Source organism: Ornithodoros turicata, unplaced genomic scaffold, assembly GCF_037126465.1.
Source record: "Ornithodoros turicata isolate Travis unplaced genomic scaffold, ASM3712646v1 ctg00000917.1, whole genome shotgun sequence".
NCBI classification, from domain to species: Eukaryota; Metazoa; Arthropoda; class Arachnida; order Ixodida; family Argasidae; genus Ornithodoros; species Ornithodoros turicata.
The window spans coordinates 288,051-315,718 of NW_026999419.1; the positions used below are offsets into that span (position 1 = coordinate 288,051).

Genomic DNA, 27,668 nt, shown 5'->3' on the forward strand with positions numbered 1-27,668 from the left:
CCCACACTGGGTCTTCTCGTCGTCATATACAAGTCGGCCCAGAGTGTTAGCTAGAAATTAGTGTAATGTTTTATTCAACGTCGATGGTACCATTGTCATATGCGACATCGCAAAAAGGCGCGAAAGACGGAAGGCGGGGTGGTCAAAGTACAGACGACACCGTCGCAATGCGAGGAGGAGGAGAGCGGTGTAGCGACTATGGGCACCGTGCGCTAGAGTTTTCTATCGACGGCAGCGGCCCCTCGAGGGGAAACGCGGCGTAATGCCCTGGTACCAGCCAGCAGCGTCTAGCAGTGCTGTGCTAGTTTCGCCGTTCGAAAAGAGCGATTTGAAGCTGCCTGCATAGAAAGTCAAAGGAGAAGACAAAATGGAAATTAATTCTATGTGGTAATCTGCCACGACAACCAAGTTATTGTGAAAGAGAGGCAACTTGCCGTAAAGTTTTCGTCCTTCTCGCTGTATCGTCCCGCGGATCACGTATTTGAGAGAGCGCTTTCACGGCAATCCACCCAACGTGTCGCTCAAATCCGTTGTTTCAAACTTAGAACTCATTCCTTGCATTTAGTATAGTATTTGTCAATGACCAGTTGAGCGTCACGATGCGGACTTATAGCACAGCAACTGACGTGAAAAAGTTGTGAAATACACCAATGAATGACCAATGAACATCGTGGGGCTTGGCTAAAATTAGTGTCTGCCATATGTCGTACAGCATTTATCTGTTTTACTCGGACCCTAATTCTGCGGCGTCTCGGCGAAGACTGGATTTGGACCTCGTCTTCCTTCAATATAAAGCTTGCATGCGAACACAGGGAATTATTTGTCCTCCCAGAGCTGCGTTTCGCAAGCCGTCATCATTTTATGTAGGTGCGTTCTGTCCCTATGATATTATAATCGTTGCCAAATCTTGTGATCTCGGTTTACAAGTGGTTCTTTGCTCCTTCCTATTCGTCCGCACACACACACGCAAACACACACAAAAGTAATCATGCGTTTGTCGAACAGCAACCTCACTGTTTCTTCTTAATTATTGTCATTTTTATTTTTTAGCATAGTTTGTTTTGTGTTTCTTTTGCGTGATATTTCTAGCTGCTTCTATGTTGCAATTTGCGACAATGTGTCTGATGCGCTATGTTCTGAGGCCGCTGTGGTCGTTGTTTAGCACTAATAAAACATTATTATCATTACATATCCAGTTTCAAACAAAAACACGCCTTATTTATATCCTGAAACAATCTTGATTGGCTGATTGATTTTTATTACTATGACTGTGCATAAAATGCAGGCACATAGGGCTAAAGGGGAATCCCCCGCCTTGAGCGATGCAAGATTGGGAATTATTTGACTAAGAAACTTATCCTCACAGTGCATCATCACGTTAACGGATTATGCATAAGAAAGAAACGAGAACATTTTTTCCCGCTATCTTCGTAATGTATATTCCAATTTGTTGTTGACTGTATTATTCATGTGAATTCTTCACTGAGAGATTTCCGTCCTCATAGCGCAGGTACTGGACGTAGCTAGTCTCTGATGTGTAGTCTATAATTGGTAGTCCCTTGCGGATAAATATGCACTTAACTTCACGTAAATACGGGCCACGAATACTACACGCTTGTCTGCGCTACACACTGTGTCACACATTGTGCATAGACACATAATGTTCCACGTGCAAAAGGCTTCCCTATCGCATACATTTTACATGACAAACCACTTCCACACAAGTAGTCTCACGGGTTAATGAGTCCAAAGCCCCAAAGCCGACATATAAAATTCGGTAAAACACACGTACGCACCAAAGCTACATACGCGAAGGCGCCGATACGGCGTCAGTACCAGACCGTTACGCGCGAAATCGCCACGGGTGGCGCTGCCGATCAAGCGGCCACAGCGTCCTCTCGCTAGTGCACGGTGCCCATAAAAGGTGCGCTGGTTCTACGACGATCGATCGAAAGCCCACGAGGGGCATCCATCCACGACGCGAGGCGTTTCATGGAGCAAAATGTAAGTTGACCGTCTCTGCTGTGAGAGTGTATTCTATGTATGACATTGTTTTTCAGGAACCAATAGCCGCTGTCTCCGCATGACACTGAACACACACAGGGACTCATCCCATCCTTTCTCATCATCAATCTCAAGCGTTCCTCAACTGAAGGGAAAAGTGAGCATTGTTTCGTGAGGGGGAATCTCGTACTGATTTTGTTTGACCGCAATGCCGCGCTGTCTCGTATGTCAGTACGACCCCATCGATGCCATGCTCGTGGCCGTAGAAAGCCATGCCTTTCAAATTTTGTCTGTGCTCGAAGGCGCTCATGGTTAAGGACGGAGCCGACGGGTTGACTTCTCATCTCCTTCACGTGAACCTTCACATGAGAGTGGTTCATAACCGTCAAGAAATCGAAAGCGCGATAAATGCTGCTATCGCAGAATCCTCGCAACGCGTTGAAAACTATGCGAGAGAAGAGTCTGGTTTCACCTCGAACGACGTCCAACGTGTCGACTTAAAACTAACGCGCTTAAAACCGAAGCGGATTGGGTGCACGATCGAGCTTCCCGAGCTGCTAAAAAGAAAACGAAAGACTCTCACAAACGTCAAACTTCCACCGAATCACGAAAACGAGTGTTTCAAGTATAGCGTGCTGGCACTCTTGCATCCGTTAAAGAGGAATGCAAACCATTATGTCAGATATCACAAATATATGAATCCGCGGAACCCGGAGACGCGCGTGACGTACTGGCCCCCCTGCTTCCCAGTCACTTACGAAGACATCACCCTGTGGGAGAGAAAAAACAAAATCTCCGTGTACATCTACGTGTTCGACGAGCAGAGGAGTTCGATATCTACCGGACGGGTCCCTGTACGCTCTATAAGGATAAAGTCTATCTGCTCGAGGTTAGGGAGCATTTCTATGGCATTAAAAAATTTAGCACTTTCATGGGACGTGGTGACTATTTTTATTGTGAGAAGTGTACGAGCGGCTATGGGACAAGACAGGCGTTGGAGCAGCACGAACGTCTGTGTCGAGACGTAGAAGAAGTGATCCTCGAAATGCCAAAAGCGGGGGAGAGTGTCTCCTTCAACAAGATACAGTACACGCATCCCTACCCCTATTTCGCGGTGTTAGACACGGAGAGCGTCTTGGAAAAGGATGCACTTGTTAAGGACGCCGTGAGTGTGCACAGGATGGGTTCGTACAGCATCGTTGTAGTGCGGAGTTGTGACGGGAAAATAATGGGCGTAGATGGCTATTTGGGACCCAACGCGGCAGAAAAATGCTTGTTCGCGCTCAAGGGATTTAGCGAACAAATCCATAGGCTGAACCGTCTTCCCTCACCGTTGGTCATGAGTGTGGAAGACCACTTTCGGCACGCGAGCGCTACGCACTGCGAATTTTGTGGAATCGAATTTAACCGACACACACGGAAAGTGTCGCATCACGACCACACCCACTTCGTAGAGCCCGGTTCTTCGAATTTTGTCGCGACGCTGTGTGATACGTGTAACCTTACGTGTCGTAATACCAAAGAACTCGTCGTGTGCGTGCACAACCTGCAATACGATTTGAGCTCCCTTCTCCGATACATGCACGTTCTAAATATGGGTGACCCGTGGATCTTAGCTTCGAGTTCGGAAAAGATAAGAGGGTTCAATATTGGAGATCCCCATTTCCGCGATACCACGCAGTTTTTCAACCTGTCCTTGTCGAACCTGGTGGAAACTCCGCTCGCCAGCGGTGGCGAGAGCGCGTTACATTGTACCCGTCAAATGTTTGGTGACCGTTTCCGACGCCTCCTCAAGAAGGGAATTTACCCGTACACCTTCGTCGACAGTTTCGAAGCGTACAATTTGCCCGCACTACCGCCAAAGGAAGCTTTCAAAAGTGACCTGAACGACCAAGAGATCACGGACGAGGACTATCAGTACGCCCTCGAGATTTTCGAATTGTTCGAATGTAAGGACCTGGGCGATTACACGCGTCTCTACGTTACGCTCGACACTTGTCAGCTCTGCGACGTCGTGCTGCATTTCAGGAGAATTGCGCAAGAAACGGATAGGATAGATATCTTACGCACCGTGTCCCTTGCCAGTTACGCGTGGAGCAGCGCTCTGAAGTTCACTAAAGTCAAGCTCAAGCTCATAAGTGATAAGGAGATGTACGAAACGATCGAGAAAGGAATCAGGGGAGGCATTTGTAACAGCTTCCATAGATACTGTCGGGCTAATCACGAGGAGTGCGACGATCACGATCCACAGCAAGAAAATACTTTTATCCAGTACCTCGACGTGAATAGCTTGTACCCGTACGCGATGACTTTCCATCTCCCGACAGGTGGTTTTGAGTGGGTCGATCCTTCGAGGTGGAGCGAGATCGATTTTCTCAACATTCCTCACGATTCGGAAGTGGGTTACGTCTACGTGGTAGACTTGACATACCCCGAAGAACTGCACGCACTCACCAGGGATTTTCCCCTGGCACCCGAACACAGGTGTGTGAACGAGAACGAACTCTCCCCCCCTACCAGCGACACTTGAAAGACGCATTGGCGCTGAACGCTCCTCCCACAAAGAAACTCTTGCTGACGTGCTACGATAAAGAACGCTACGTCGTTCATTATGCATTGCTCGCACTGTATGTGAGGTTGGGCATGAAAATAAAGCGTGTTCACAGCATTCTTTCGTTCGGCCAAGACAATTTTTTGCGAGCCTTCGTGCACAGAAACGTCACGTTGGGGAATGCCGCCACCACGAAATTCGAACGACTTTTGTACAAAACCATGTCCAACAGTACGTTCGGTAAGTCGATACAAAATGTGAGACGCATGAAAAGGTACGCTATAGCCTACGACAAAGAAAGCGCGCTCCGAAAAGCTAGCTCCGTCAGCAGTCAGCATTTTCACATTCTGAGTGACAAGTGCATCTTATATGAGATGCAGAATAGGAGGGTCAAATGCACGCACCCCCTTTACGTGGGCTTTACCATTCTAGAGATATCCAAAATCCGAATGTACAGCTTCATCTACGAGTCTCTCTTTTCTCGCTTGACGTGTCCAGTGCAATTGATCTATAGCGATACGGACAGCATAATTTTTTCTCTCACGTGTGAAAGCCTGGAAGAACAGCTCATGAAGATTGAGAATGAGTTAGATCTGTCTTCCTATCCACCGGACCACCCGCTTTTCAACGACGAGCACGCGAACCAGATGGGGTACTTCAAAGACGAGACGGGAGGTGGTGTTATTCAGGAAGTCGTAGCCATCCGAGCGAAAATGTACAGCATTCTCTTGGCTGCGTCACACAAACAAATCGCGAGAGCGAACGGAGTTAAGAAAGACGTGGTGAGGAAACATTTATTGCACGAAGTGCACAGAGATTCTCTGTTCAATGAAAAGACAGTCTCTCAGAAGCAGTGCACCATCCAGAGTATAAAGCAAACAATGTACACCATTTCGAGACTCAAGAAGAGCTTGGTCCCCTACGACGACAAGCGCTATCTCGTGGATGCCGTACACTCCTTCCCTTATGGAAGCTGCGAATACGGTAAGCTGTCCTAGTGTTTTGACGCGTATAGGATTACGATAGTGCTCTCTCTTTGTGCAGCATCGGAAAACCCGGAAGAGAGCCCGAGAGCTTCGTCGTCAGGGATCGAGTAACCGCGGAACAAAGAGCTGCACGCGCATGTAATCGAGAATAAAAGTTGTAGTCGAGATATGCTTCTCTCTCTCTCTCTCTCGCAGACAGGAGAAGCAGGGGTCATCGTGGCAGTGCGGTAGCGGAATGGGTGCACGAAAAAAATGACCATACCGTCATCGTGCTGGTACAGCTTAGGACAAAAGTTTACGGAACAGCGGGATGTGACATTTCTCCACTTGAGCAGCACCCTAGCAGCAAACGGGAGCAGACACACATACTAATAGATGGAGAGAACAGCTGGTCACCTGTTTCTTATTCAAGCTATTCCTGGCAGATATGACGGGGCCGCTCCGATGTAGAAATACGCCACCGCCGTGTTCCGTAAACTTTTGTCCCAAGCTGTACCGTGACCCGCGCAATGACGACGCTGCGATGAAGATTCCCCTTTTCTGGCACGTCTGATCATCTCGTTCTGTTCGTTAGATCAGACAAGTCAGGGAGGGGGCAGGCATCTATCGTCCAACTCCTTTGTTTGTATTCAATACACATGTTTCAGCGAAAGAAAAGACAGAGTCTCGTCAACGTTATTCGGACTGTTTAATGCGTTGCATGTCAATAACTAAGCGGTATTTCAATAAATCAATGACAAAGTTGGCGATGTAAACTGCTTGCAAATGTCGCTGCTTCCGCAGGGCGTGCTTAATATGAGCGATGGCACGAGCGAGAAGGTCCACGATGTCTGCAGCGATGTAGTTGAATTCTGAGTTGGCCAGACTCACAAATTCGCTCATCAGTCCCAGGGGTCCGTCAGGAACCGTTATGCAGACGTTCTTGTAACGGGCGTAGATCCGACGCATCATCTCCTGCAGTGGCCCTGGCGAGATCTCTCCTATATTGCCAAAGCCTACCATGTCTATCACGTAGCGAAAAGCAGTGATGACGAGCTCGTTGCGGGGACTTTCGCTACTGAAACATTCCTTCTCCACTTCTTCCCAAGAAGCGTGGGTGCGGGAACAATTTTAGACTTGTTTAGCGGTGTCCAAGCCTGTTGACGCACGTTTACCATCGTGTGGCTAGTGGTTCCCGCCATGTGTTAGCCGTGTAGTGTTGTGACGCTGTGGTTAGGCCTTGTCGATTGCCTTAAGCCTTTTCCCCCGATGTGTAGTGTTTTCTCCGTGCTGTTTAGCAGTAGCGGTTAGGCCTTTTCCCCGCGCTCTGGCATGGTTAGACCTGTCGAGCAGTGTTGCCATTTTTATGTGTCGCTAGCACTTTCTTCTTCTCTGTGTTTCTCGTATAGTGCTACGATGCTGGCGCCATCTGGTGTGACGCCTTGGAACTAGCGTGCCTCCTGTCTCTGCAACCGTCGTGCTCCAGTCGCCCGCACCGGCGTGATTTCTTCAAGATGGCGTCGTTGATTTTCAAATAAATCATTTCCCACTGTCTGCTTCCTTTCTATCTAGTTTTTTATTCCCTACAACCCAAGATTTACACAGAAAATCCACGGCAAGTATTGCACTTTTTACTTTAAATTATTTTAAAATTACTTTAAAATTTTTTTAAAAATTTAAATTTTAAAAATTTTTAAATTGGGCAAAATCTGACTCAGTGCAATACTTGCCGGGGACTTTCTGTGTAAATCTTGGGTTGTTACATTACTACTACGGGGTACCAAGTTTTGTAACGACGTACCACGGTCGTCTTCCAGACTGATGTCCACCATCACAAACATTTCAATTGTCGTGACCAGAGCCGTAGCGAGGCGGGTTTGCACCCAGGGCAGGGCAAATCGGGCGCCTCCCCCCCCCCCCCCCTCTCGTTGCCGTCAGAAACCCTGTAAACAACGAAAAGAAAACGCTTAATTGCACTGCCGAGATCGTGAATTCAAATTCTATTCATCCCTGCTTTATGCTGTCCATCCAACCTGCCAGGGCCTGCCGTTCGGCGCCCTCTCTGGTGAGAGCGCCTGGGCCGGCTGCCCCTCTCGCACCCCCGTCGCTACGGCTCAGGGGCCGGATTCATAAACAGTTCGCACGACAAAAATTGTCGCAAGTCCGTCGTAAGACAACGTTGCGGTAAAGTGCGGATTCACGAAGCGCGGGCGTCGTAAGATCGTCATAAGTTACGGCGAAATCCTAAGAGAGCCCCCGAGCTGTCGTAAGTCAATCAACAGCAAACATGGCTGCCTACTTTGGCCGGTGTGGATTTCGAACAGTTGGAACCGCGACGAGGTTTGCGACGTGAGAGGGCTTGTTGGAAATGTGTGACCTTGTTTGACGTCTCCGAGAGCCACTTGCTACGCTATCATAGGATGTCAAGTGCTGGGATTCGTATAGCCTGTGCGACGTACGTGTTGGCTCCCTCCTTGAGGTGACCAACTGATCGGTGCCACGCTATTCGCGGGGACGTGCAGGTGATGGTTGCGTTTCGTTTTTATTCAAGTGGAAGCTTCCAGTTGGTGATTGGAGATTTGGCGGCCGTGAAACAAAGCAGTTGTTCCCGCATCGTCGTTGGTGTGACAAGTGCAGTGTGGACGCTCAAATGAAGTTCATTCGCACACCGAGTGAACTTCTAAAAAACACCCTGGGTAAATTATGTTTGGTCATGTCCAGGCAGTTGTCATGCAATGTAGCGTAAGCAAGGTCCTTCTCTATGAACATTCCGTATACGTGTGCATATTCTGAAATTGTGCAGGAGGAGTGCCCGGGGGATGGAATGTGTGGTTGTTTTAGAAAACACGTTTATGTCAGAATACGCTGAAGTCAACTAAATAAATGAAGATTCCACATTCTTATGTACGCAGTCTATTCACTGTTGCCATGGTTTAAGCTGCCACCTGGCAATGTGTTCACCCCATACTTATGCTGCTCTATATGGCAAGCATTCGCATTGCAGGACAAGCAGGCCTGCTAAATGTTTCTCAGTTTTCTTGTGAGTCTCCAAAACTTCCTCTGCCCCAGTGCGGCTGTCATCTTGACGCCTTCATGAAATGCCATGCACACACTAATCTGAGAAGACAGGCATATAATTATTGACTCAATTGACTGTACACTGTGAATGCACGTGACAAAGCATGAGGAGGTACAGTATGCTTGTGGTTCTGTGCGTGGTTCTACTCTGAATGCCCCTGCTCAAACATGAGTCCTTGCTTGACCATGAGGCGGATGCCTGAGGCTGCTGAGCAGGCTCTACATAGATATCATTCGCAGTCGCTTTTTCTGAAGGTAAGTACACATGGGAGAAAACGTAGCCCCTGAAAGAGGCGTCGTTGGAAATGGTCGATGGGATGTGCCTGGATTGGTGAGTTCTTGTGCTGAGTCAGAGCTGAGCACAGCATTCTCAGCGAATTAATTAACACAAGTTTGTGGTGAGGGTGTTTGGTGCACTCATCCCCCCTCACACACATACCAATATCGAAACTGCCAGGAATATCATGGACAGCAGTTCGGTCAATGGCCCCAACCACTCTTTCCTCCAGTATCGTCACCGGTACTAGCCGCGCTGCGGTCTACACTTGCTCCTGACGTTTGAAATTAATATACTTGTGAATGTTATGAAATTTCATAGCCGTCCTTTCCTTTCCTCTCTGTAATATCCACCCTAACAACTATTGTAATTCCCAATGAACCCTCCCATTGTGTTGTTCCTGCGAACGTCCACATCGTATACCTCTCTTTTGCTTGAACTTTTAAAGTCTGTCCACTTCTACTTCTGCAAAGTTCCGTGTAATTCCCGAAACCGCGAAGAGGGCTGCAGTGATGTGCCTAGGGACCTTTTGCTTGTCTTTAGCTCCTGCTGCTCCATCTCCACTGGCGTCGATAGCGTTTTTGTTTGTTTTGTACCATTCCACGAGGGTCTCTATCTCGCTCTCCGTAAAATTCGGCCGGTGGACACGCTTTGAGGCCCGATAAGTGACTTCTATATCAACTTCAGAACACACTTCTGAAAGTACCGAGCGATTTTGTTGACAAACACCGTGGCATGTGGCATAGGATACAACGGGCCCCATTGGTTGAGCTGACGTCGTTGCTATAACAATAACATAACCTCGGGCCCAATCGCTCATTAATCCCACGGTCACATTTCAGGAAGCACGTCAGCTGCTCTTTCTTGCTCGTTCTGCCCATCGTGAAACTCCCTCTCCTTTACGATCCTTTCGTGAATACTGAACCCCGCGATTTGCGACGATGTCTTACGACGGTTGTAGACTACGACATCGTAGCGAATCTTACGAACTTGTTTGCGAATCCGACCCCTGGTCGTGACGCTGCCCCTTTTTTATTTTTGAATAACCCTCGATGATGGTGTTGAGTGAGATAAGAATATTACACACACACACACACACATACAAAGGAAGCGCAAATGGACACTTTATCAATTATTACGTATTTACGGAACTACGTCCATTAAAAACGTGCAAATGACCGTGGTGGTTAGAATTAATTTTTGCCGGCTTACTATTTCATATTGGACAAGTTTCCGTACTACCTTCACCTTACATTATGACCTCATCTAGCCAAGTGTGTTTCAATGTTGGCTGGTGTGGACAAGGAACGTCGCTTGCGCGAAGAAGAAGAATGTGATCAGTGACTGAGGTGGAAGAAGAAGAAGAAGTCACCAGAAACGACGACGTTTATTTGCGCCCGTTCAGATTCTACTGATTTTGCGGTTCCCGTGTCCTGCACCGTCAACATGAGCGAGGACGCGTTATCAGTCGGGTACCTGACCGCCGATGAATTCTTAGAGAGCATCGGGGTCAGGCCGCTATCGCCTGACCCATACTACGACAGCATAACAGCAGGCCTCCAAGATATGAACAACCTTCGCCTTGGACGCCCCGACGTTGTGAGGCATATGTCAATAGAACAACTCTTCGGAACGGCGACGCAGACCAAAGAACATACCACCAGCAGGTTGCCATCACTGACGAAGATCTGTAACGGTCGCTACAACGTTCTCCTAGCCGTTGTCTTCGTAGCAGCGTTTACCTTTGGATCCGTTGTTTATTTCAGTGACGGCTCCAACGTAGCAAACTATAGTCTTGCGCTACAACGCCAAAGGCCTGCACCGGCAGACAACAACACCATCGCTGACACGCCGGATTTACAAGACGACACTACGTTGGGACTAGACGCGGCCAATACGGAACAACAGTACACAAGAACTACTAATTATTCGACAGTAAGATACAAAGACGACTGGAATGCTGAACAACTACAGTCAACGAAACGTCATCGTAGAAGGAACATAAGATCAACGACCACAACGCTAACCAAGGAGAAGGGCATTACCGAACAGTCCACCTCAAGTACCTCTGCAGACGGTGAGAAGACATATGACTACATGTCACGATACAAGACAACTCCCAGCATTTCTCCAAACACGCAGCGGACGCCACGTTCGAAACTTGATACGACGTACAGAAAATATTCATCGACTTTTGTAACGAAGTATGTAAGCAAGAAAGGGCATACCAGGACATTCTCAAGCGGTGCGTAACCCCATGCTATGACTACGACTACGCCTTCGACTGACGCTACGACTTCGACCGCTTGGAATTTTCTTTAATCTTGGACGTGGATAACCCGCTAATTGAAAAACGGAATAAAATGCCTCAAAAACACTTTCCTTGTGAGGTTATAGTTCATTGACCACTTCCTTCAGGCTGATAAGTATCTCCATTCTGATGGCTACCATTCAGGTTTTGCGTCCTGTGGCCATTTCATTGACCGACCAAGATCGCCCTTGCGTCGTACTGAGCATTTCCTTTCCTTGCCCTTCTAAATTTCATTTCGTTCCTACCATAGCTTGGCGTTTCGGGCCTTTGAAACTCACGATCACAATCATCTGATAAAGCGTGAGTTTTGCCCCTGCTATACGCACTCACGCCGAGGTCGAGATGGCATATCGGTGATCTCAATCATGTCGGATGTTAGCGCTCTCGGGCGAGAGCGCTATGCACTCAAAGTCGAGTGCAGCTCAATGTACCCAGCAGCACAATGTACTCAAAGTCGAGTGCAGTAGGGGTGGACGGGTAGGTGGAAGGCCTTGAAAAGACTCGTGAAGCTAAAGAACATTGATAAGACACCGCCCACCCCTATTGCACTCGACTTTCAGTACATTGTGTTGCTTGGGGATATGCGCCATGTCGACCTTCACGTGAGTTCGTCGTAGCAGGGCCCGAACTCGCACCTTATCAGATGATTGTGATCGTGATGACCGTGTATTCACACGAGCGCCTTTTCTGACTGCGCAGCGACTGAAGGAGGAGGAGGAGGTATCAACATAATCATTTGGTCGCGGGCGGAGCTTATCGCGCAGCAGAATCTATGAAGCGCGCACGTTTTTATTGTATTTTTGGCGAGATATCCAAGAGCCTTGTGCAACATCACTGCTCTGATGGGGTAACTTCGCCAATAATCCTGGCGGTTACACTCTTAAAAATGAACTTCACCGCATAGCACGCTCCTAGCCAACCATAATCTCGAATGATATCGTTATCTGCCCTGATTTGTTGAAAACGGGAGGCGTACGCCTTTTTTGTGACAATTATGAACAGCATAAGTGTCACAAAAAGGCGTACGCCTCCCGTTTTGAACAAATCAGTGTAGATAACGATATCATTCGAGATTATGGTTGGCTAGGAGCGTGCTATGCGGTGAAGTTCATTTTTAAGAGTGTACCGTGGTACAGGGAGCTTCCCTATGAAGACTTCTGAGGGATGCTCGCATGTTTTCTGTGGTGGTTTTCACAAATCCCAGAGCAAGAGGGTTAGCACGCCTCTCCCTCTCCTGTGCCACCATCATCTCTTCCCTCCCTCTTTCACCCTCCCCCTTCTCCCTCCCCTGGGTGCACCGAGCCGCCACTTCAGAGCAGGCTGACCGCACCTTCCCCCTACATCACCTCCCCCCCCCCCCCATCACTGCGCTCAGCAGCTCCGTCCGTCAGAAAGAACCACACGGATAGTTTGTTCGCGCGGCACAGAATCTGACGACTGACGCGCAGAAGGAAGACAGGGCGAAAAAGAAAAGCCACCCTCTGTTGCCAATGTTACAAGCTCTATTATTTTTGATCTAATACACCAGGTACACTCTTAAAAATGAACTTCAACGCATAGCACGCTCCTAGCCAACCATAATCTCAAATGATATCGTTATCTGCCTTGATTTGTTGAAATCGGGAGGCGTACGCCTTTTTTGTGACACTTGTGTCATAATTGTCACAAAAAAGGCGTACGCCTCCCGTTTTCAACAAATCAGGGCAGATAACGATATCATTTGAGATTATGGTTGGCTAGGAGCGTGCCATGCGGTGAAGTTCATTTTTAAGAGTGTAGAGCAACACCCGATCTTGTGGAAGCATGCCGATGAGCAAAACCGAAATGTACCTAGGAAACATGCGATGTAGGAAAAGACCACTCTTGAAATGGAAAAGAGACACCCGGATGTCGAAGGAACGGTAGATGTGTACATTAAAACACTTCTTGGGTCCGCATATTCACAGCGCAGTCGTTGTATCAGTTGCTGTTAATTAATAATAACGAGTTGGCAGCATTCGCGTTCCAATCCAAAAGGTATCGGCTCAGGACACTAGCAGTTTCGTTTAAAAACGAGAAATGTGTGAGCAGTATGCCGCACGCCTGGTAGGACAAAGGGGGCCAAAATTTATTCCCCAAGCCGGCCACTCAGGGGTCACGCATATTCATAGTTGTCTGGCATCATAAATTAACCATGTAATGGTATAATATTTTAGGACGGTCATTACACAAGCCTACATGGTAGCACCCCGGGGTCATCATCACGTCGTGAAGTGCATTCGCGGGTGCCACTGTGTGCATACATTGTGTTCTGACAAGCATCAACGAGAACGATCAGTTGTAATAAAGGGAGCCAATTTTCCGCGGTTTCACTATTCTTACGTGTTTCCCATTCATCGCGGCCACACAGTTTAGGAACTGCCACAGCGCTTTAGAGTAACGTGCTTTGCCCCTGGATAAAGCTATAGTGCTGAAAATGCAACACTTACGTGATAGCGTCTCGCTTTGTCATGACATATTTCATAATTATTCACTAGGGGAGCTTCCTATAAAACGCGACATGCAAAAAGTGCCAATTCGTGAATTTCGTTTTGTTCCATAATTTTATATGTATGTATGGGACGGTAACGTACCCCCACCAAAAAAAAAAGAAAAAAAAAGGAAAGAAACAGGAAAGATCATAAGAGCTGTTTGAGTGGGTTTGAACTCTGCCTCGCTATGCCACCAGTATACGCGATGAACGTTTTACTGGGAATGAGTAGTAGATACAAAAATTGGGTAGCACCCCAATTCGTCCAAATGTTTGTTTCGTCCAAGTACTCAGCACGTCCGAAAATAATTGGACATAGTGGGCATTGGACGAACTGAACCAAAGGGGGGAAAACTTGACCAACCCGTCCAAATAACCGTACCGTCCAAACGCTTGTTTCGTCTGAAAAGGGAGGGGGATCTCCGAATGGGTAGCACCCCGATTCGTCCAAATGTTTATTTCGTCCAAGTATTCACAACGTCCAAGTGCTCAGCACGTCCGAAAAAAATTGGACATAGTGGGCATTGGACGAAATGAACCAAAGGGGGGGAAACTTGCCCAACCCGTCCAAATAACCGTACCGTCCAAACGCTTGTTTCGTCCGAAAAGGGAGGGGGATCTCCGAATGCGAGTGAACAATTGCTTCGTTTACGATTGAAGGTAGGATTTAAACATTCACACCAAAAGATGCCATGCCATACACCAAGTAAAACGAAAAACAAATGCTCAGCCTGCTCTGTTTATTTATTTTTGTTTCTTTTTTTTTTCATTCCAACAATTGACTTATTAGTTGAAGGTAAGATTTAAACATTCCCACTTAAAGATGTTATACACCGAGTAAAACGAGAAACAAATGCTCAGTCTGCTCTGTTTAGTTGTTCTTTTTTTCTTTTTTTCATTTGAACAACTAACTTATTAGTTAGCACGGCCCAGCAAGTGGGACATGCGCTGCAGGTATGCCTTGATGACATGAGCAAACTGCTCTGTTACGTCTGTGAAGGGTGCTTCGATCGTTTCCCAGCATCATTTCCCCTGAGCTGTATTTTCCGTGCGCCCATGAGAAGGAAGAGCGAGCCTCTTGTATCGTCTGCTGCTTGGCGAAGCCCCGTTCAACAGCAGCCGAATGCGTACCTGCAAATGGCGGTAAGAGGCATGAATACAAAGAGAGCAAGCGAGGAAGTATATATGCTATATTCTATTAATTATCATGATGGTGTTCCCTGATTATGCGAATTTGTTGCTTACCTGGTTGTGCTTACACTGTGTACGGTTGACTCAAATTCGACGAGGAACTTCGAAAACGTCATGTGGGGTTGGCTCTTGAATTTCATGCGCAGCGAATTAGGCCACCCTTCGGCGTGATTGATTGCGCGGAGATCGTCCTCATCCGCAAACTAATTCCAGAGATGAACGTTGGTAAACCACTGCCGCTCGAAGTAGTCTACGTAAAGGCAAAGGGCCGCAAGTTTCCTTTCAGATCCCTAGATGTTTTCAAGAAAGATCACTGACATTGGGAAACGCGGTACGTAGCGAGAACACAGTTATAGAAAACAACACATCGTTAACTGGACGGTCACTGTAGGTCAGCGGTCCTGTGAACGGGTTTGTGTTTTCTGTGATTTCCCGTTTGATCGATAATCCATTTGCTTTCATGAATACAGTCACCTGCCATTCACCCAGTGTCAAAATGGCCTGTGCTTTCATGACTGCAGCCAGGCAGTCGCCTGCCGAAAGGAGCAGAGCCTTTGGGAATTCCCCCATTTGGACGAAACGGGCTATTGGACGGTACGGGTATTGGACGCGCTGGGCAAGTTTCTCCTCGCCTGTTCATTTCGTCCAAGTGTCCAGTACGTCCGATTTTTTTCGGACGAATTAAATATTTGGACGTTGTGAGTACTTGGACGAAATAAACGTTTGGACGAAATGGGGCTTAACCCTGTCCAACGCCTAAGACAATGGGGCCAATGAAACGCAGGAATTGGAAGCTACTAAAGCTAGCCAAGCTAGCCGAAAAAAAAAGCAAGACGGATGGAGGATAGAGGATGGAGGGTGGAGATGCGTTGAGGGTGCATGAGTTCGTCGGGGAGAGCAAAGTATTAGATGGGCCGTTGAGCAAGACCTCCGTTCTGCAGAAAGAGGACAAGGTTTCTTGCTTTAGCGGAACGTGCGGCAGAAAAACCACCACACACACACACAAAAGGTGTACGCCCCAGTCTGTCCTCCAATCAGAAGTGAGAGCTCTATCATTCACGGCAATGATTGGCGCAGAACCTGCTAGGCGGTGAAGCTGTTTCTACTGTGTTCGAAAGGTGCGACCTTTACGCCACAGCCATCTCTGCTTTACACCAAACTCAATAACCGTCAGACTGCTGCGGAGTCACGGTAAAAAACGACGACGCTCAGCTTTCACAGTACTCTCTTCTACACTCTTTCCCGCTCACTCTTACTTACGAACGTTTTATGCATTTAGAGGCATGTTTAAGCGCACATAATTCGAACGAACCTGAAGCCATTCTACAGAAGCACGAGCCCCTCCTCCAAAGCAGTGACCGACTTAGCAATATATTCACAAATCCCATACAGGTGACATACCGACGCGCAAAAAACCTGGCAGACTCCTTGGTCAATGCCAAAATCAGCAAAACAAGCACCCCGTACACGGAAACACGACCCTGAAACCTCCAGCGCTGCAAAACATGCAAGCACGTTCAACACGCTAACTCTATCAAAATTACACCCACCCCGTTAACCACGCATTCACATGCACAAGCTCCAATGTCATATACTGCATTGAATGCGGCGACTGCTCTATGCAATACATTGGTGAAACCGGCCAACAAGTGAACAACCGTCTTACCGGACACAGAACCGACACGTCCAACAAACTCCCCAAAGCAGTCGCCGAACACTTTAACGTTCCTGGTCACAATTTTGACAACATTAAACTATATATTCTAGAAACCGGGTTTAGATCCACACGTGACAGACGTGATAGGGAGTCTTATCTCATATACAAGTTCAACGCTCTTCACCCGTCCGGTATCAACAAATCACAAGGCACCCTAGAAACACTTCACAAATAAAATATGCTTTTCCCTTCTACCTCCATTATCATCTGTTATGTTCTGCATGGCCACTGCTTTCTACTTTCTTTATTGCATGCCACAACTTTGCATTACAAATATTTAAAAAACAAACAAAAACCCTTTGCTGGTTCTGGAATTTTCCCCACGTAACCACTAACCTCCTTATATTTCGCTATGCTTGCCAATTCTTGCCTGTTGTCCCGTTTCGTCCACGTGTTCGTGAACCTTCCATTTTTCTGTAACCGGTCTGTAGCCTAGATCACTACGTTCACATAATCCCCTCCACACTCTAACAAAGCAGCCATTCACTCCGGCCGTAAAAGCCCGTACGGAACCTTTCTTCCCTCCGGGCTGTTGACCCACAATTTAAATACCATGCCAATGATGAGGACGGTGCCCAGAAGAAGAACAGTCTCTGTTCGAAATATCGGCGGCTTCTGTCCTGAGGCAACTCCCTTCCTGTTGCAGACGGGTTACGGAAAGACTGGCTAGTATACTGTCCCGCACATTGGCTTCTATACTCTCCTTCTGCGCTTTGCTATGCGGAGCAGAATGTATTTAAAAGTGGCCGCATCGATTCTCAAAACCTTGCGGTAGACAAATGGGTCCTCGTGTCGTAGCTGCCGTAGAAGGCCATTTTGCAGACCGTACTCTTTCCTCAGCACCCATTCATTTGTCTATAGCTTCTTTAACCGCTTCTTTTCGTGGCAGCATTCACTATCGTCAATGAGAAAAGCAAGAGCCACCAATTTTCGCTTTCTTTCGTCCATTCTGTACCAAGCGCCGTGCACATAAAATTAATGATGCAACGTTCAGCCGGCTTCCCCAACATCTGCGCTGACAGCACATTGGAACACTATCTGTGTAGGCATTCCAAAAGGGCGTAGCCTCAGCGCCTTATCATTTACCCCTGACTCGGCGCCTGACAGTCTGGGAAGAAATCCGTTGCTGCTCATGTGACTGATTATCGTGAAGTGATCAGATCAGCATCGGGGAGCGATCCTATATTTTGCTCACGTGACCAAGATCAGTCCAGACCGAGAAATGATCAGAGCAGCATCGGGGAGCGATCCTATGTTATTGTTTACATGACCAGAAGGAGACCGGAGCGGGAAATCATCAAGGCACCGTAGGGGGACTACCTTATCTTCTCTTATGTTCTACCTCCACCGTTCTCACACCGCTTGGAACCAGTAGGGCACTATCGCCCGTTCAGGAGCCGAAGCCCCCATTGCGTTCCCATACTTTTCTCGAGGGTTTGTGCTGTCTGAGTCTACACTCTCACAAAGAAACCGGATACTAAGGGTAAAAAATCGTCAAATTTTTGACACATATTCTAAGGGTCAACACCTTACGCATAAGAGTATGACGGATAGTAAGCGTAAAAAATCGTCAAATTTTTGACCCCTATTTTAAGCGGTATTCGATGCCGGTTATTCTATGTGCTGTTTGGCTACCCTTGTGATACTGCTTACTGCACCTAAAAATACCACACGGTATGCGTCAAACCTGAGCACCGTAGACGTCACGTGACCATTGAGCCATTGAGCATTGAGCATTGAATCCTAAGTTGTGAAGATTCTAAGATTTGCCTTCGAGGAGATAAGAAATCGAAAATTTGCCTCATTTGTAAAATATGGTATGTTTTGGGAACCTCACAACTCGTCCCCAGTTGTGATACCCGAAAGTAATCTACATCATTGTGTTCGTCTCGAAATGCGCTTTCTTCGCATAACGAGTACGTCGTATTGTGAATTGGGGCAACGCCCCCAATAGAATTTTTGTGCGGGATATCTACGGAAAATGCAGAAATTCGACACCGCGCATCCCATATATTCCTACTCGTAACATCGTTCATTTTGTTCGCAAGCGTTCATCATGACTATTCTTAGTTGTCGTACCCCAGACTAAATGGCAATAGTTTAGGTGAGACATGAACAGTGAACGGTATAGAAGTAGCTTAATTCGAAAAGGAAACATCTGTCTATGCCAAGCGGTCATGCCTAATATTTTGCACAGTTTATTCTGAACGTATTCAATGCGAACGTAGCGTGTCTCTCGTGTTTGTCCTCGTTCCTGTTTCGATGCATCGAAGGATCACGTATCAACCTGCCCATCTAGTAACGAACGTATTCAATGTGTTCATCCCATAGCAACTGTTCGTTAAAGATGACACTCAAACATTTGATGCATTTTACAATATCAACAGGACTATTAAGATATACTATCCCTTTATTTAGACTAACGCTCCTGTTTTTGGTCGAAATATGATTGCTTCAGTTTTACTACTATTAATGCGTGAAGAGTTTAAATTAACCCATTTTTCCAAGTTGCAAAGCATCTCGTTAGCAGTAGTGGCTATTACATCATTATCAGAGCCGCTGGAAAACACGCTTGCATCGTCCGCATACGAAATAAATTCACAATTGACATCAATGTTAATTATGTCATTTAGTTATCGGGTATCAGATCAGGGTATCTCAACTGGGAGCAGAGTTGTGAGGTTCCCAAAACGTACCATATTTTAAAAATTAGGCAAATTTGCGATTTTTTATCTCCTCAAAGGCAAACCTTAGGATCTTCACAACTTACAATGCAATGCTACCCACCCCAGACAATATGTAAAAAAAAGTATTAAATAGTTATGAAGATACGTGGCGTCAAACTGCGTAGGAAACGCAATGGTCGAAATGTCCACATCAGAATGATCATTCATTAAAATAGAACCACCGATTATTTTTAGTTACTTTCAGTGCCAAAATATGCCTCCTAAGGACAAGCTTTTAATATATGTTTGAAAGGAAAAAAAAATCACCACCGTGCATGATCCGGCGTGAAATCACCGTATAATAACTGAAATATACAGGGTGTTCAAAATTAAGCTTTCACTAGCACTTTAGAAATAGGCGAACAAAAGAAAACTGGCTCCTATTTTTCTGTTCCTTGTGTAAGAAATAGGTGCTACATAATAAGCAGCAGCTGTTTTTTTACACAAGTAGCGTAAAGTTATCATCCAGTTTCCTGTTATCGCTGTGATTGTGTAGCGCTCGTGAAAGCTTAATTTTGAACACCCTGTATAGTTCAGTGTATTGCAGACGTTGCATTTATCCAGCAACGCATCATTACTCATGAAGCAGTCACAACTTACAAGTCATCTTTACAGGTGAGTTGTACTGGTTGTACATGCGTGAGGGAGTAGAGTCTTGTGTACTTCTTCCCAGAATGTGTCGCAGAGTAGAAATTTTAGGAGCACCACCTAATGCAGCTGAGGGTGCATGCGTGGTATTATGCAGTCCAGCATGGCTACGAAGAGCGTGTCGTGTCCTGTTCCTTGGGATGCTGGACATAGAAGTTTATTGTCATGAGCGCAAAATAATGTGCTTGCTGATATTGTCAAATAGCTACGATGTCCGTTCAACAGTAGATTCCAAAGATATGGTATTGCATTTCGATGAGAAAGCTAATCTCGAAAATGTGCTAACGTCATAATATGTGATGCAGATAAGGTCTTCTTCGCCAGACCTGGGTCATCTCCAGAGACCTCCCACATGAAATGGTCACAGACTGGCAAACATAGCATTCTGAAATCTTTCTCATCCTTTAAGTAGCATTCAACTGAATTTTGTTAGACCTGTAAATCATTTTATCATGTCATTGATGTGATCTGTGGTACTGTCAAATGGGTGCTCGTGTCTGTGCAGCAGTACATATCGCGGAACTGATACTGTTTCTAGCGTTTAAATGGGAAAGCTAATCTCGTAAATATGGTAACGCCGAAATAAATCATCCTGAAGTGGTGCTCTTTGCCAGACCTGAGTCCATCCCCGCAGAGGCCGCTTACATCAAATAGTCATAAACGTAACATGGACTTCAAAAACCGCTTACTACTACTGGAAACACTCTAGTCCTTTAAGATAACAGTTAACTGGATAACGTTAGACGCGTAACTCATTTCAGCTGTCTAAGAAGTGGCGTTCCACACGTGTTTTGCAGCACCACCACAACCACCACCTGCACCATGTTATCGAAAATCGTGACCATCAGAAAATAAAATTTGCTTCATGTCAACACATCATGCTGCCGTATAATCAGCAATAATCATCCGAACTCCTATTACAAGAACGGATTGAGGAATCATTAACAAAGATGCTTCAACGGGGAGAAACGCACATCCGAGAAAAACGTGAACAAAAAGAGTCTCACCTGGTGGACAATGGGCGTACGCATACGAATTTGTAGCGCGGAGATAGCGTGGAGAATCACAACTGTTCAAGCAGCGTCGTCCACGTGCCTTGCCCACATATCGTGCGACGTTATCTCGTTCGATGCCATCTCTTAATGTGATAAGTTTGACACAAATGAAATATGAGATTTTAAAAACTACAGACACCCAGCGCAAAATGTGACAACTTACATTTGTTAGACCGTGCATGATGTGAGACCGTGAGACGCCAGAAGCCAGAGTGACCGTTAACGAAGCGAAGGAAAAGACGCTTTGCACACGGAACCATGCACGTGTTCTCAGAAGGCAGGGCCCGTATAACAATTGAAAAACAATATGCGTCAATCTAGGCGTAAAGAGCTAATACTCCAACGCAGAGCCTCAATTTATCCGTCAAGACGAAATCGTATGCGTCAGGATATAGGAGTAAATCATGCCCTCCGTCCCATTTACGCATAAAACTCCGCCCTTTACGCTTACAGCGAGCGCGTTTACGGGTACTAGGAATAAAACAGAGCTTGACGGATACGGCGTCTGCGATTTTGTCGAACTTTACGCTTAGTAAGGGTAAGATTGGACGTAAGCGTAAATTTATCCGTTTCGTTTCTGAGAGTGTAGACGCACATTTCGCGCGCGCTTCTTTGCGAAAATTAAGCAGGCGGGGCTAAGGCGTAATCACTACTTTTTTTTTTCGATTATTTCTGTTGCGATACTGTGCATATTTTTTGTTGGGTCTGCGGTTATCCGTCTAGGACTTTATATTTCTGTAACAGAAAAAAAAAAAAAACGAAAAGTGAAGTTCGATTGGCAATTTTCAAAGCTCAATAAAAAAAACACAAAAAATAATTTCCCGCAAATAAAACTTGTCCAAAGGCATCCTCAATGGTGGCAAATGTCTCCAGAAGGTGATTGCCGGAAGTCCCACAGTCCTCCGGCGAGTACGTCGTCAGTCATAATTTTTTATCACTTCAGGTGAAACACCCTGTATGTGTGCAATAGAGAGTGTGTGCAATGGAGAGGCTACAGTGTCGACTGGTACGCCGCCGCCCAGTGTTCGGATTGCTTCGCAACGCGTCAATCGAGTAGCATAAACTTTCTTGACGCTGCGCTGCTGCTTGTTCGGCTAGCACGTTTTTGTCTTCTGCTACGTATGTGGAACCGTGGTTGTGGTGGTGATGAAACTACTCGCCGGTAGTTGGCCACGCTCAGAGCTAGATCTGCTTGCACTGGCACAGGGTTGAGGCAATGACCGGGATCCCATGGTTGACGGAGGCATGTCGGCATGTGCCAGTAGAGGGTGAGAGGGAGAATCGTGACTTCGCCCGTTTTTCTGCGTCGGGTATTCACAGAGACACTTTTTTTTCGTAGTCGTAGAGCTTCATTGTGCTGTGTTTTAAATCGCGGCTTCGAAATATACGTATTGCAAATGTGTAATAATTAGACCGCGAATTTTCATATAAATGCATAGCTTTTCTCTCTCGATATAGTGCCGTGTCCGCACGATAAGATCACTTTTCCTTTTAGTTTGGGACCGGTTAAGGTGGTTATATCAATAATGGTACCGTGATGTTACACGTAAGGTTTGTCTGTGTGGGAACATGTTGCATATGCAGCAGTGTAGGAGTGCCGATAATTTGAACCACCTGGGGTTCTTTTGACGTGCGCCGGAAATCTCCGACACGCGGTGCTGGAAGCAATATTTACCTCCCCCACATTGCTACGCATTGCATTGTACGTTATGGCATGTCCCACATGACACATGATGAGATGGGGCTTAGGCCACATGAAAATGCGCGCATAGTGCATACTTTGGGATATTTCCTTTTGCTCCAAATACCTTTGCTCTCTCTCTCTCTCCGTCTCTCTGTTTCAGATGACCAGGTGCCAAGGCTTTCTGTTTTTTTTGTTTTTTTTTCATGGAAGGTTTAGCTGGCTTCGGGAGTGCTTTAGGTTCTCCTTCACGAGAATTTCGTTCACAGTATAAACTGAACCCGAACAAAAAAAAAAAAAAAAATGGCGGTTCCGATTTTTGTTTTGAGTGCCCCTTGCTTCAATCGCTCTTGTTCGCATGGAGTACCTACATTACCTGTGCACGGTAGCACAGCGCGTTTATGGTGACATTGCACAAGCTAAGATTCTTCACCACGTTCCCCTTATGGTTTCCACACCGTATCGCTGTGTCACTCTTATGCACTGTGGTGCCGTGACGTAGCGACCCTACCCAAAACGCGCTCGGTGGTACTCTGTCCCTCGTACTCCGGTACCTCTACGAAACGGTCTTTCAGAGCCACCAACAAGCCCCGGCGACGTTTCCAAGGTTGGTTATCCGACCTCCCTTTCCTCCATACGTCACGGAGCAGGAGCAGTACTTACGCGCTACAACCTACAAGATGGAGCCCTAGGGTTCATCAAGATCGTCACGCTCCGGAAAAGGAGTGACACCGTTTAGTAAAAAGGGGCACGCTCCCTGCGCTCTGGAGCCCTCCATTGACTGCGTTGAGTGAAGACTGCTCCAAACACATATTTTCAAGTGTGGAAATAAATGCAACAAAGAGAAGTAAGAGCAAGAAGCCTTGCTGACTTCCTGACTTCACACCGCCATATTGAAAGTGAATTTCGAGCTATGGTTTTTGCTCTTGGGATTGCCTCTTCCTTTGGAAAGGTTCTGATTCCGTCGGACTCCCTGTCTGTCATTTCAACAATGACCTCTACCACTAGCGTGTTCTTATCTGTTTTGCTCCGCCACATATAACTGACATTGTTCTTACGTGGATCCCCGGTCATCGTGGACTGCTACCTAAGGACATGGCTGAGAGCGTGGCGAAAATGTCTTTGTCGGGCGAGATTCTAGGTGTTTTGGCGATCGTTTGCGGATGTTGTGCGTTCCAGATACAAACGCATTCTTGCCCTCTTCAGTACTCTTACCCCCACCTCTGATATGAACATCTGGCTTTTAAGTGGCAGCGGAAGTGCTGCACCTCCAGCCAGCATGAAGTCTACCTATCACGCACTAGATGCCTAGTGCTACCTTCATCTGCACAGCTTAGGAGTGCATTTATCCCCAGCGTGCACACACTGCGGGCAGGACGAAATAGTAGAGCACCTCTTGCTCCTGTGTCCCCGTTATCACCGCCTTCGTCGGACCTACATATATACACGCCTCTAACACGGCTGGGAGCTACTCTGTCGTTACCGGCAGTACTACCATAATGGGAGGGGGTGTAACTCTGTTGCCGCTGGCACTCTGTATTTTATGTATCAATCACTTCGTTTTTAGCTTTTTCCAAAGAGCACAAGTGAGCGCTTTCCTATACGCTTAGAACCCTAGTGTTTTTGTATGTCACGAGACCTGGTTCACCATACCCTGACCAATCTCCGTTTGCAGATCAAGGTCAATGGAGAGGAAGAAAAAGAAGGAGAAGATGATGACGATGATAATGTTCGAATCTTTGGATGTCGTACGATGCACACTTCTGAAAAGCGCATAGTATTTTCCAGTGCGGGCAGCCAATGTTCATGGCTTGTTGACCACGTAGCCTATTGGACTGTGCTCACCGCCTTTGCAACGTTAGTAATGGGAGCGTTCGCCCTCATTGCTATCCCGTTCCTTCCGAGTCGGCTCGACGTCTTCCCGTTCAGCGTTGGACAAGAAATCCCGGATGAAGTACAAGATAGCGATGTGATCGCATCCTCTCCGATGCCAGCATCAGGTCAAGGCTGCAGAACGCAGGCTTGCAGTCGCGAAGCCCGATCTCTTCTAAACTCATTGAACAGCTCTTTCGACCCGTGCGACGACTTCTACCTGTATGTCTGTTCTAACTGGAGAAATCGCCACAGTGCATATTCTGAAGAAGCAAAGACTTCTGTCGATGACGTTCTCTTGTTCCAATACAGCGATCTGGTTGGGAACATCCTCCACAATTCACACTCAGCAATGCCAGCGGCCAAGCTAGTGTTCGATACCTGTATTCACCCGCCTAAGTCTCTGTTCCCAGCTATGAGAGACAACCTTCTGTACCTGATGCGTGTGCAGAACTGGCCGTACCTCCGCACGCACCTGTCAAAGATATCGCAAGAGGACGTATCGGCCAGAATCGGTGCGTTGTATCGTTACCTGGGCCTGGACAGTCTCTTCCACTTTTCCGTACTCGAGGGTACATCAAATTCCGTGCCTGTCATCGGCGAGCCCGACCTCCTCATCGGCAACTTTCAAGGGCCACTCAGGTCGTACGAATTTCTCACGACCGCATTTACTTCGGTGATGAATTGGATGAATAAGTTCGCTGACACAGACGTCGCTTTGTTCGAAGTCGAACTTGCGAGGAGGAAGGTCCTCGCTAGTCATTTGAACGAATGCGTTTTGAAGCGGTGCAAAAGACAGATGGCGACGGATCTTCCCGCCAATAAACTAGTCGTTTGGAAAACGATCTTGGAACGAGCGTTTGATGAACAAGTCATGCTCAAGTCCAACGGAGAGGTGAGAGTGGCTAGCCTAGATTACCTACTAAGTTTCAACGATACTCCGACGCTGCCGAGGAAGTCCGACATTTTAAACTACATCGTATTTCGTGTCGTGATGGCTCTGTCACCTTTAATACATAACAACACGCTGCGTCGGGAGCTAGCATCGTTGGCGTACGCCGCACACCCGCCGTTTGCTCCCTACCAGCCAGACGTTCACTACTGCGTTCGGTTCCTGGATAGGTTTGAACCGTACGTGCCAATGTTGCTCGCTTACGACGAGAGCGTGCTTTTAGTCGGCTACGATACCCTTCAGGGACTCCTACTGAACGACCTGAAGAACGCGTTCAACGAATTTCTTTCGAGCGAGATTACCTTTTCTGGTACTTTCAAGAACGGCTTGCTCGAAAGACTGGCGAAGATAAGTTGGGAACCTGTGGTGCCGCAGGCGCTCTTCAGCAAGGAGTTTCGCAAGAGATACGTCGATAAGATGTACACTGGCAGTCCTGTTCGTCCCCTCAATGATTTTTATTTCTCCTGGCTTCAAGAAGCTGTCAGAAAGAAACACGGAACGAGAACTGGTCGGCACCCTATCACTGGCTGGAAGGGAGGGTTCCTGCGAGCTTTCCCGTCTCTGGAACCACCATTCCGACAGATGGAAATACCTCTTCCTGTTTTTGACTTCAGGCTGCCAAATGACGAATCCGTCCGACGCTTGCACGTGCCTCGCGTGGCTACTCGCATCTACCGAACCCTCTACCAGTTTGTTTACACGTGGGCGTACAACTTCTACCACAAAACGGCTGACTCAGACCCTGTCTCCACTCTAGAGAACGCAAGAGGCTGTCTGCGACTGGACTACGCGTTCCTGACGTCGCCCTTTTCTCAACTGACCCTAAATGCGGAAGCTACATCCCTGATGGACCTATTCGATTACCTGGCAATTCGGCCCGCTTTCGGGGCCTTCATGCAGTTGTCCCTGAATGGAAGTTTCTGGATTCACGAGGCGCCACTATTCAGCGCAGAGAAGTTGTTCTTCATTTACTACGCCCTGGGATACTGCGAATACAATAATCCGATGTACTTAGACAAGTCTATGAGGCAATCTCACGAGAGCCCCGCTTGGTATAAGGTGAATGGACCACTCCGGCATTTCGATGGCTTCGCGAAAGCTTTTAACTGTACCAAAGGAACGTTCATGAATCCGCTTCACAAGTGTTTGTAGTGCCTTTCTTCATAAATTTGTTTCCGTATGCGGCAAATGGGCTGAGAACCATACTGGATATTACGATATTTATGGTTAAAATACGAGTAGTAAACAGATAATTTGTACTGTTGCGTTGTTTCGAATAGTGTACGAGAGCTGACAGTGTACGGGTTGCCTTATTATCCCGACCCAGTTTGTACAACTGTGTACCACAACTTTGTACAACAGAGGGATATGTACAACGGTACATATCCCTCAGTAGAGTTGAGATCGAAGCTGATGCACTTGTCCATAGCATTTCGAAGAGTCAGCAACAGAGATACTTTATTTCAATGATTGTGATTGGGGTTTGGCATCGCAACTTCCTTACCACCTGTTTCGTCAATGCCCTAACATCTGACAAGAGCGCATCCAGCTTAGAAACAGGCTCGACCCTGGGTGGAAACACGATGGCTCCAGCCCGAAAAAGCATGTTCAGGAACCAGTTCCACAATGGGCGCAGTCTGGAAGGCTGGCTGGCTACACAGTAAACTTCTTTACACTTTCTTGGTGTAAATGGCTTGTCCCATGGCGCACACCTTCTTGGTGTTGCTTTTACACCCGAATCAAGGGTGTTGTCTAAAACACACTTTAATTAGGTGTATTCCTCATAAAACACTCTTATAATGGGCGTTTAAAAAGGGGTTAAAAAATGGCTGGTTTAATACAAGCTCCCGTGGCAGCATGCCGATGCATACAGTTCGACGTTCTTGCTTCTATGGCAAGCACCACCCTGAACATGGCAGACTTGCCGTGGTGCCATCTCACAACCTAACCTGGAGTGCAATGTGTCACAGGCACGCCTCGTTAGGTACTGTAGGCGTGAGTGCCGAAGCTTGAAGAGACCTGGGCACCCTCGGTAGCCTATATTGGTGTGCCGAATGGATCATATACTGTTATACAATTGGTTGGGGGCATGTTCGTTAAGTGTAGTAGCGCGGAAAACGTCTATGACGAG

The 27,668-nt window shown here is 47.0% G+C and overlaps 1 protein-coding gene across 1 annotated transcript; it reads left to right on the top strand.

Annotated features, from left to right (window-relative positions):
* Window positions 1-24,577: 24,577 nt before the first annotated feature.
* Window positions 24,578-26,689, top strand: LOC135375732 (membrane metallo-endopeptidase-like 1). Its single transcript, XM_064608389.1, has one exon. The coding sequence runs from the start codon at window positions 24,578-24,580 to the stop codon at window positions 26,687-26,689; it is 2,112 nt and encodes a 703-aa protein (XP_064464459.1).
* Window positions 26,690-27,668: the final 979 nt, after the last annotated feature.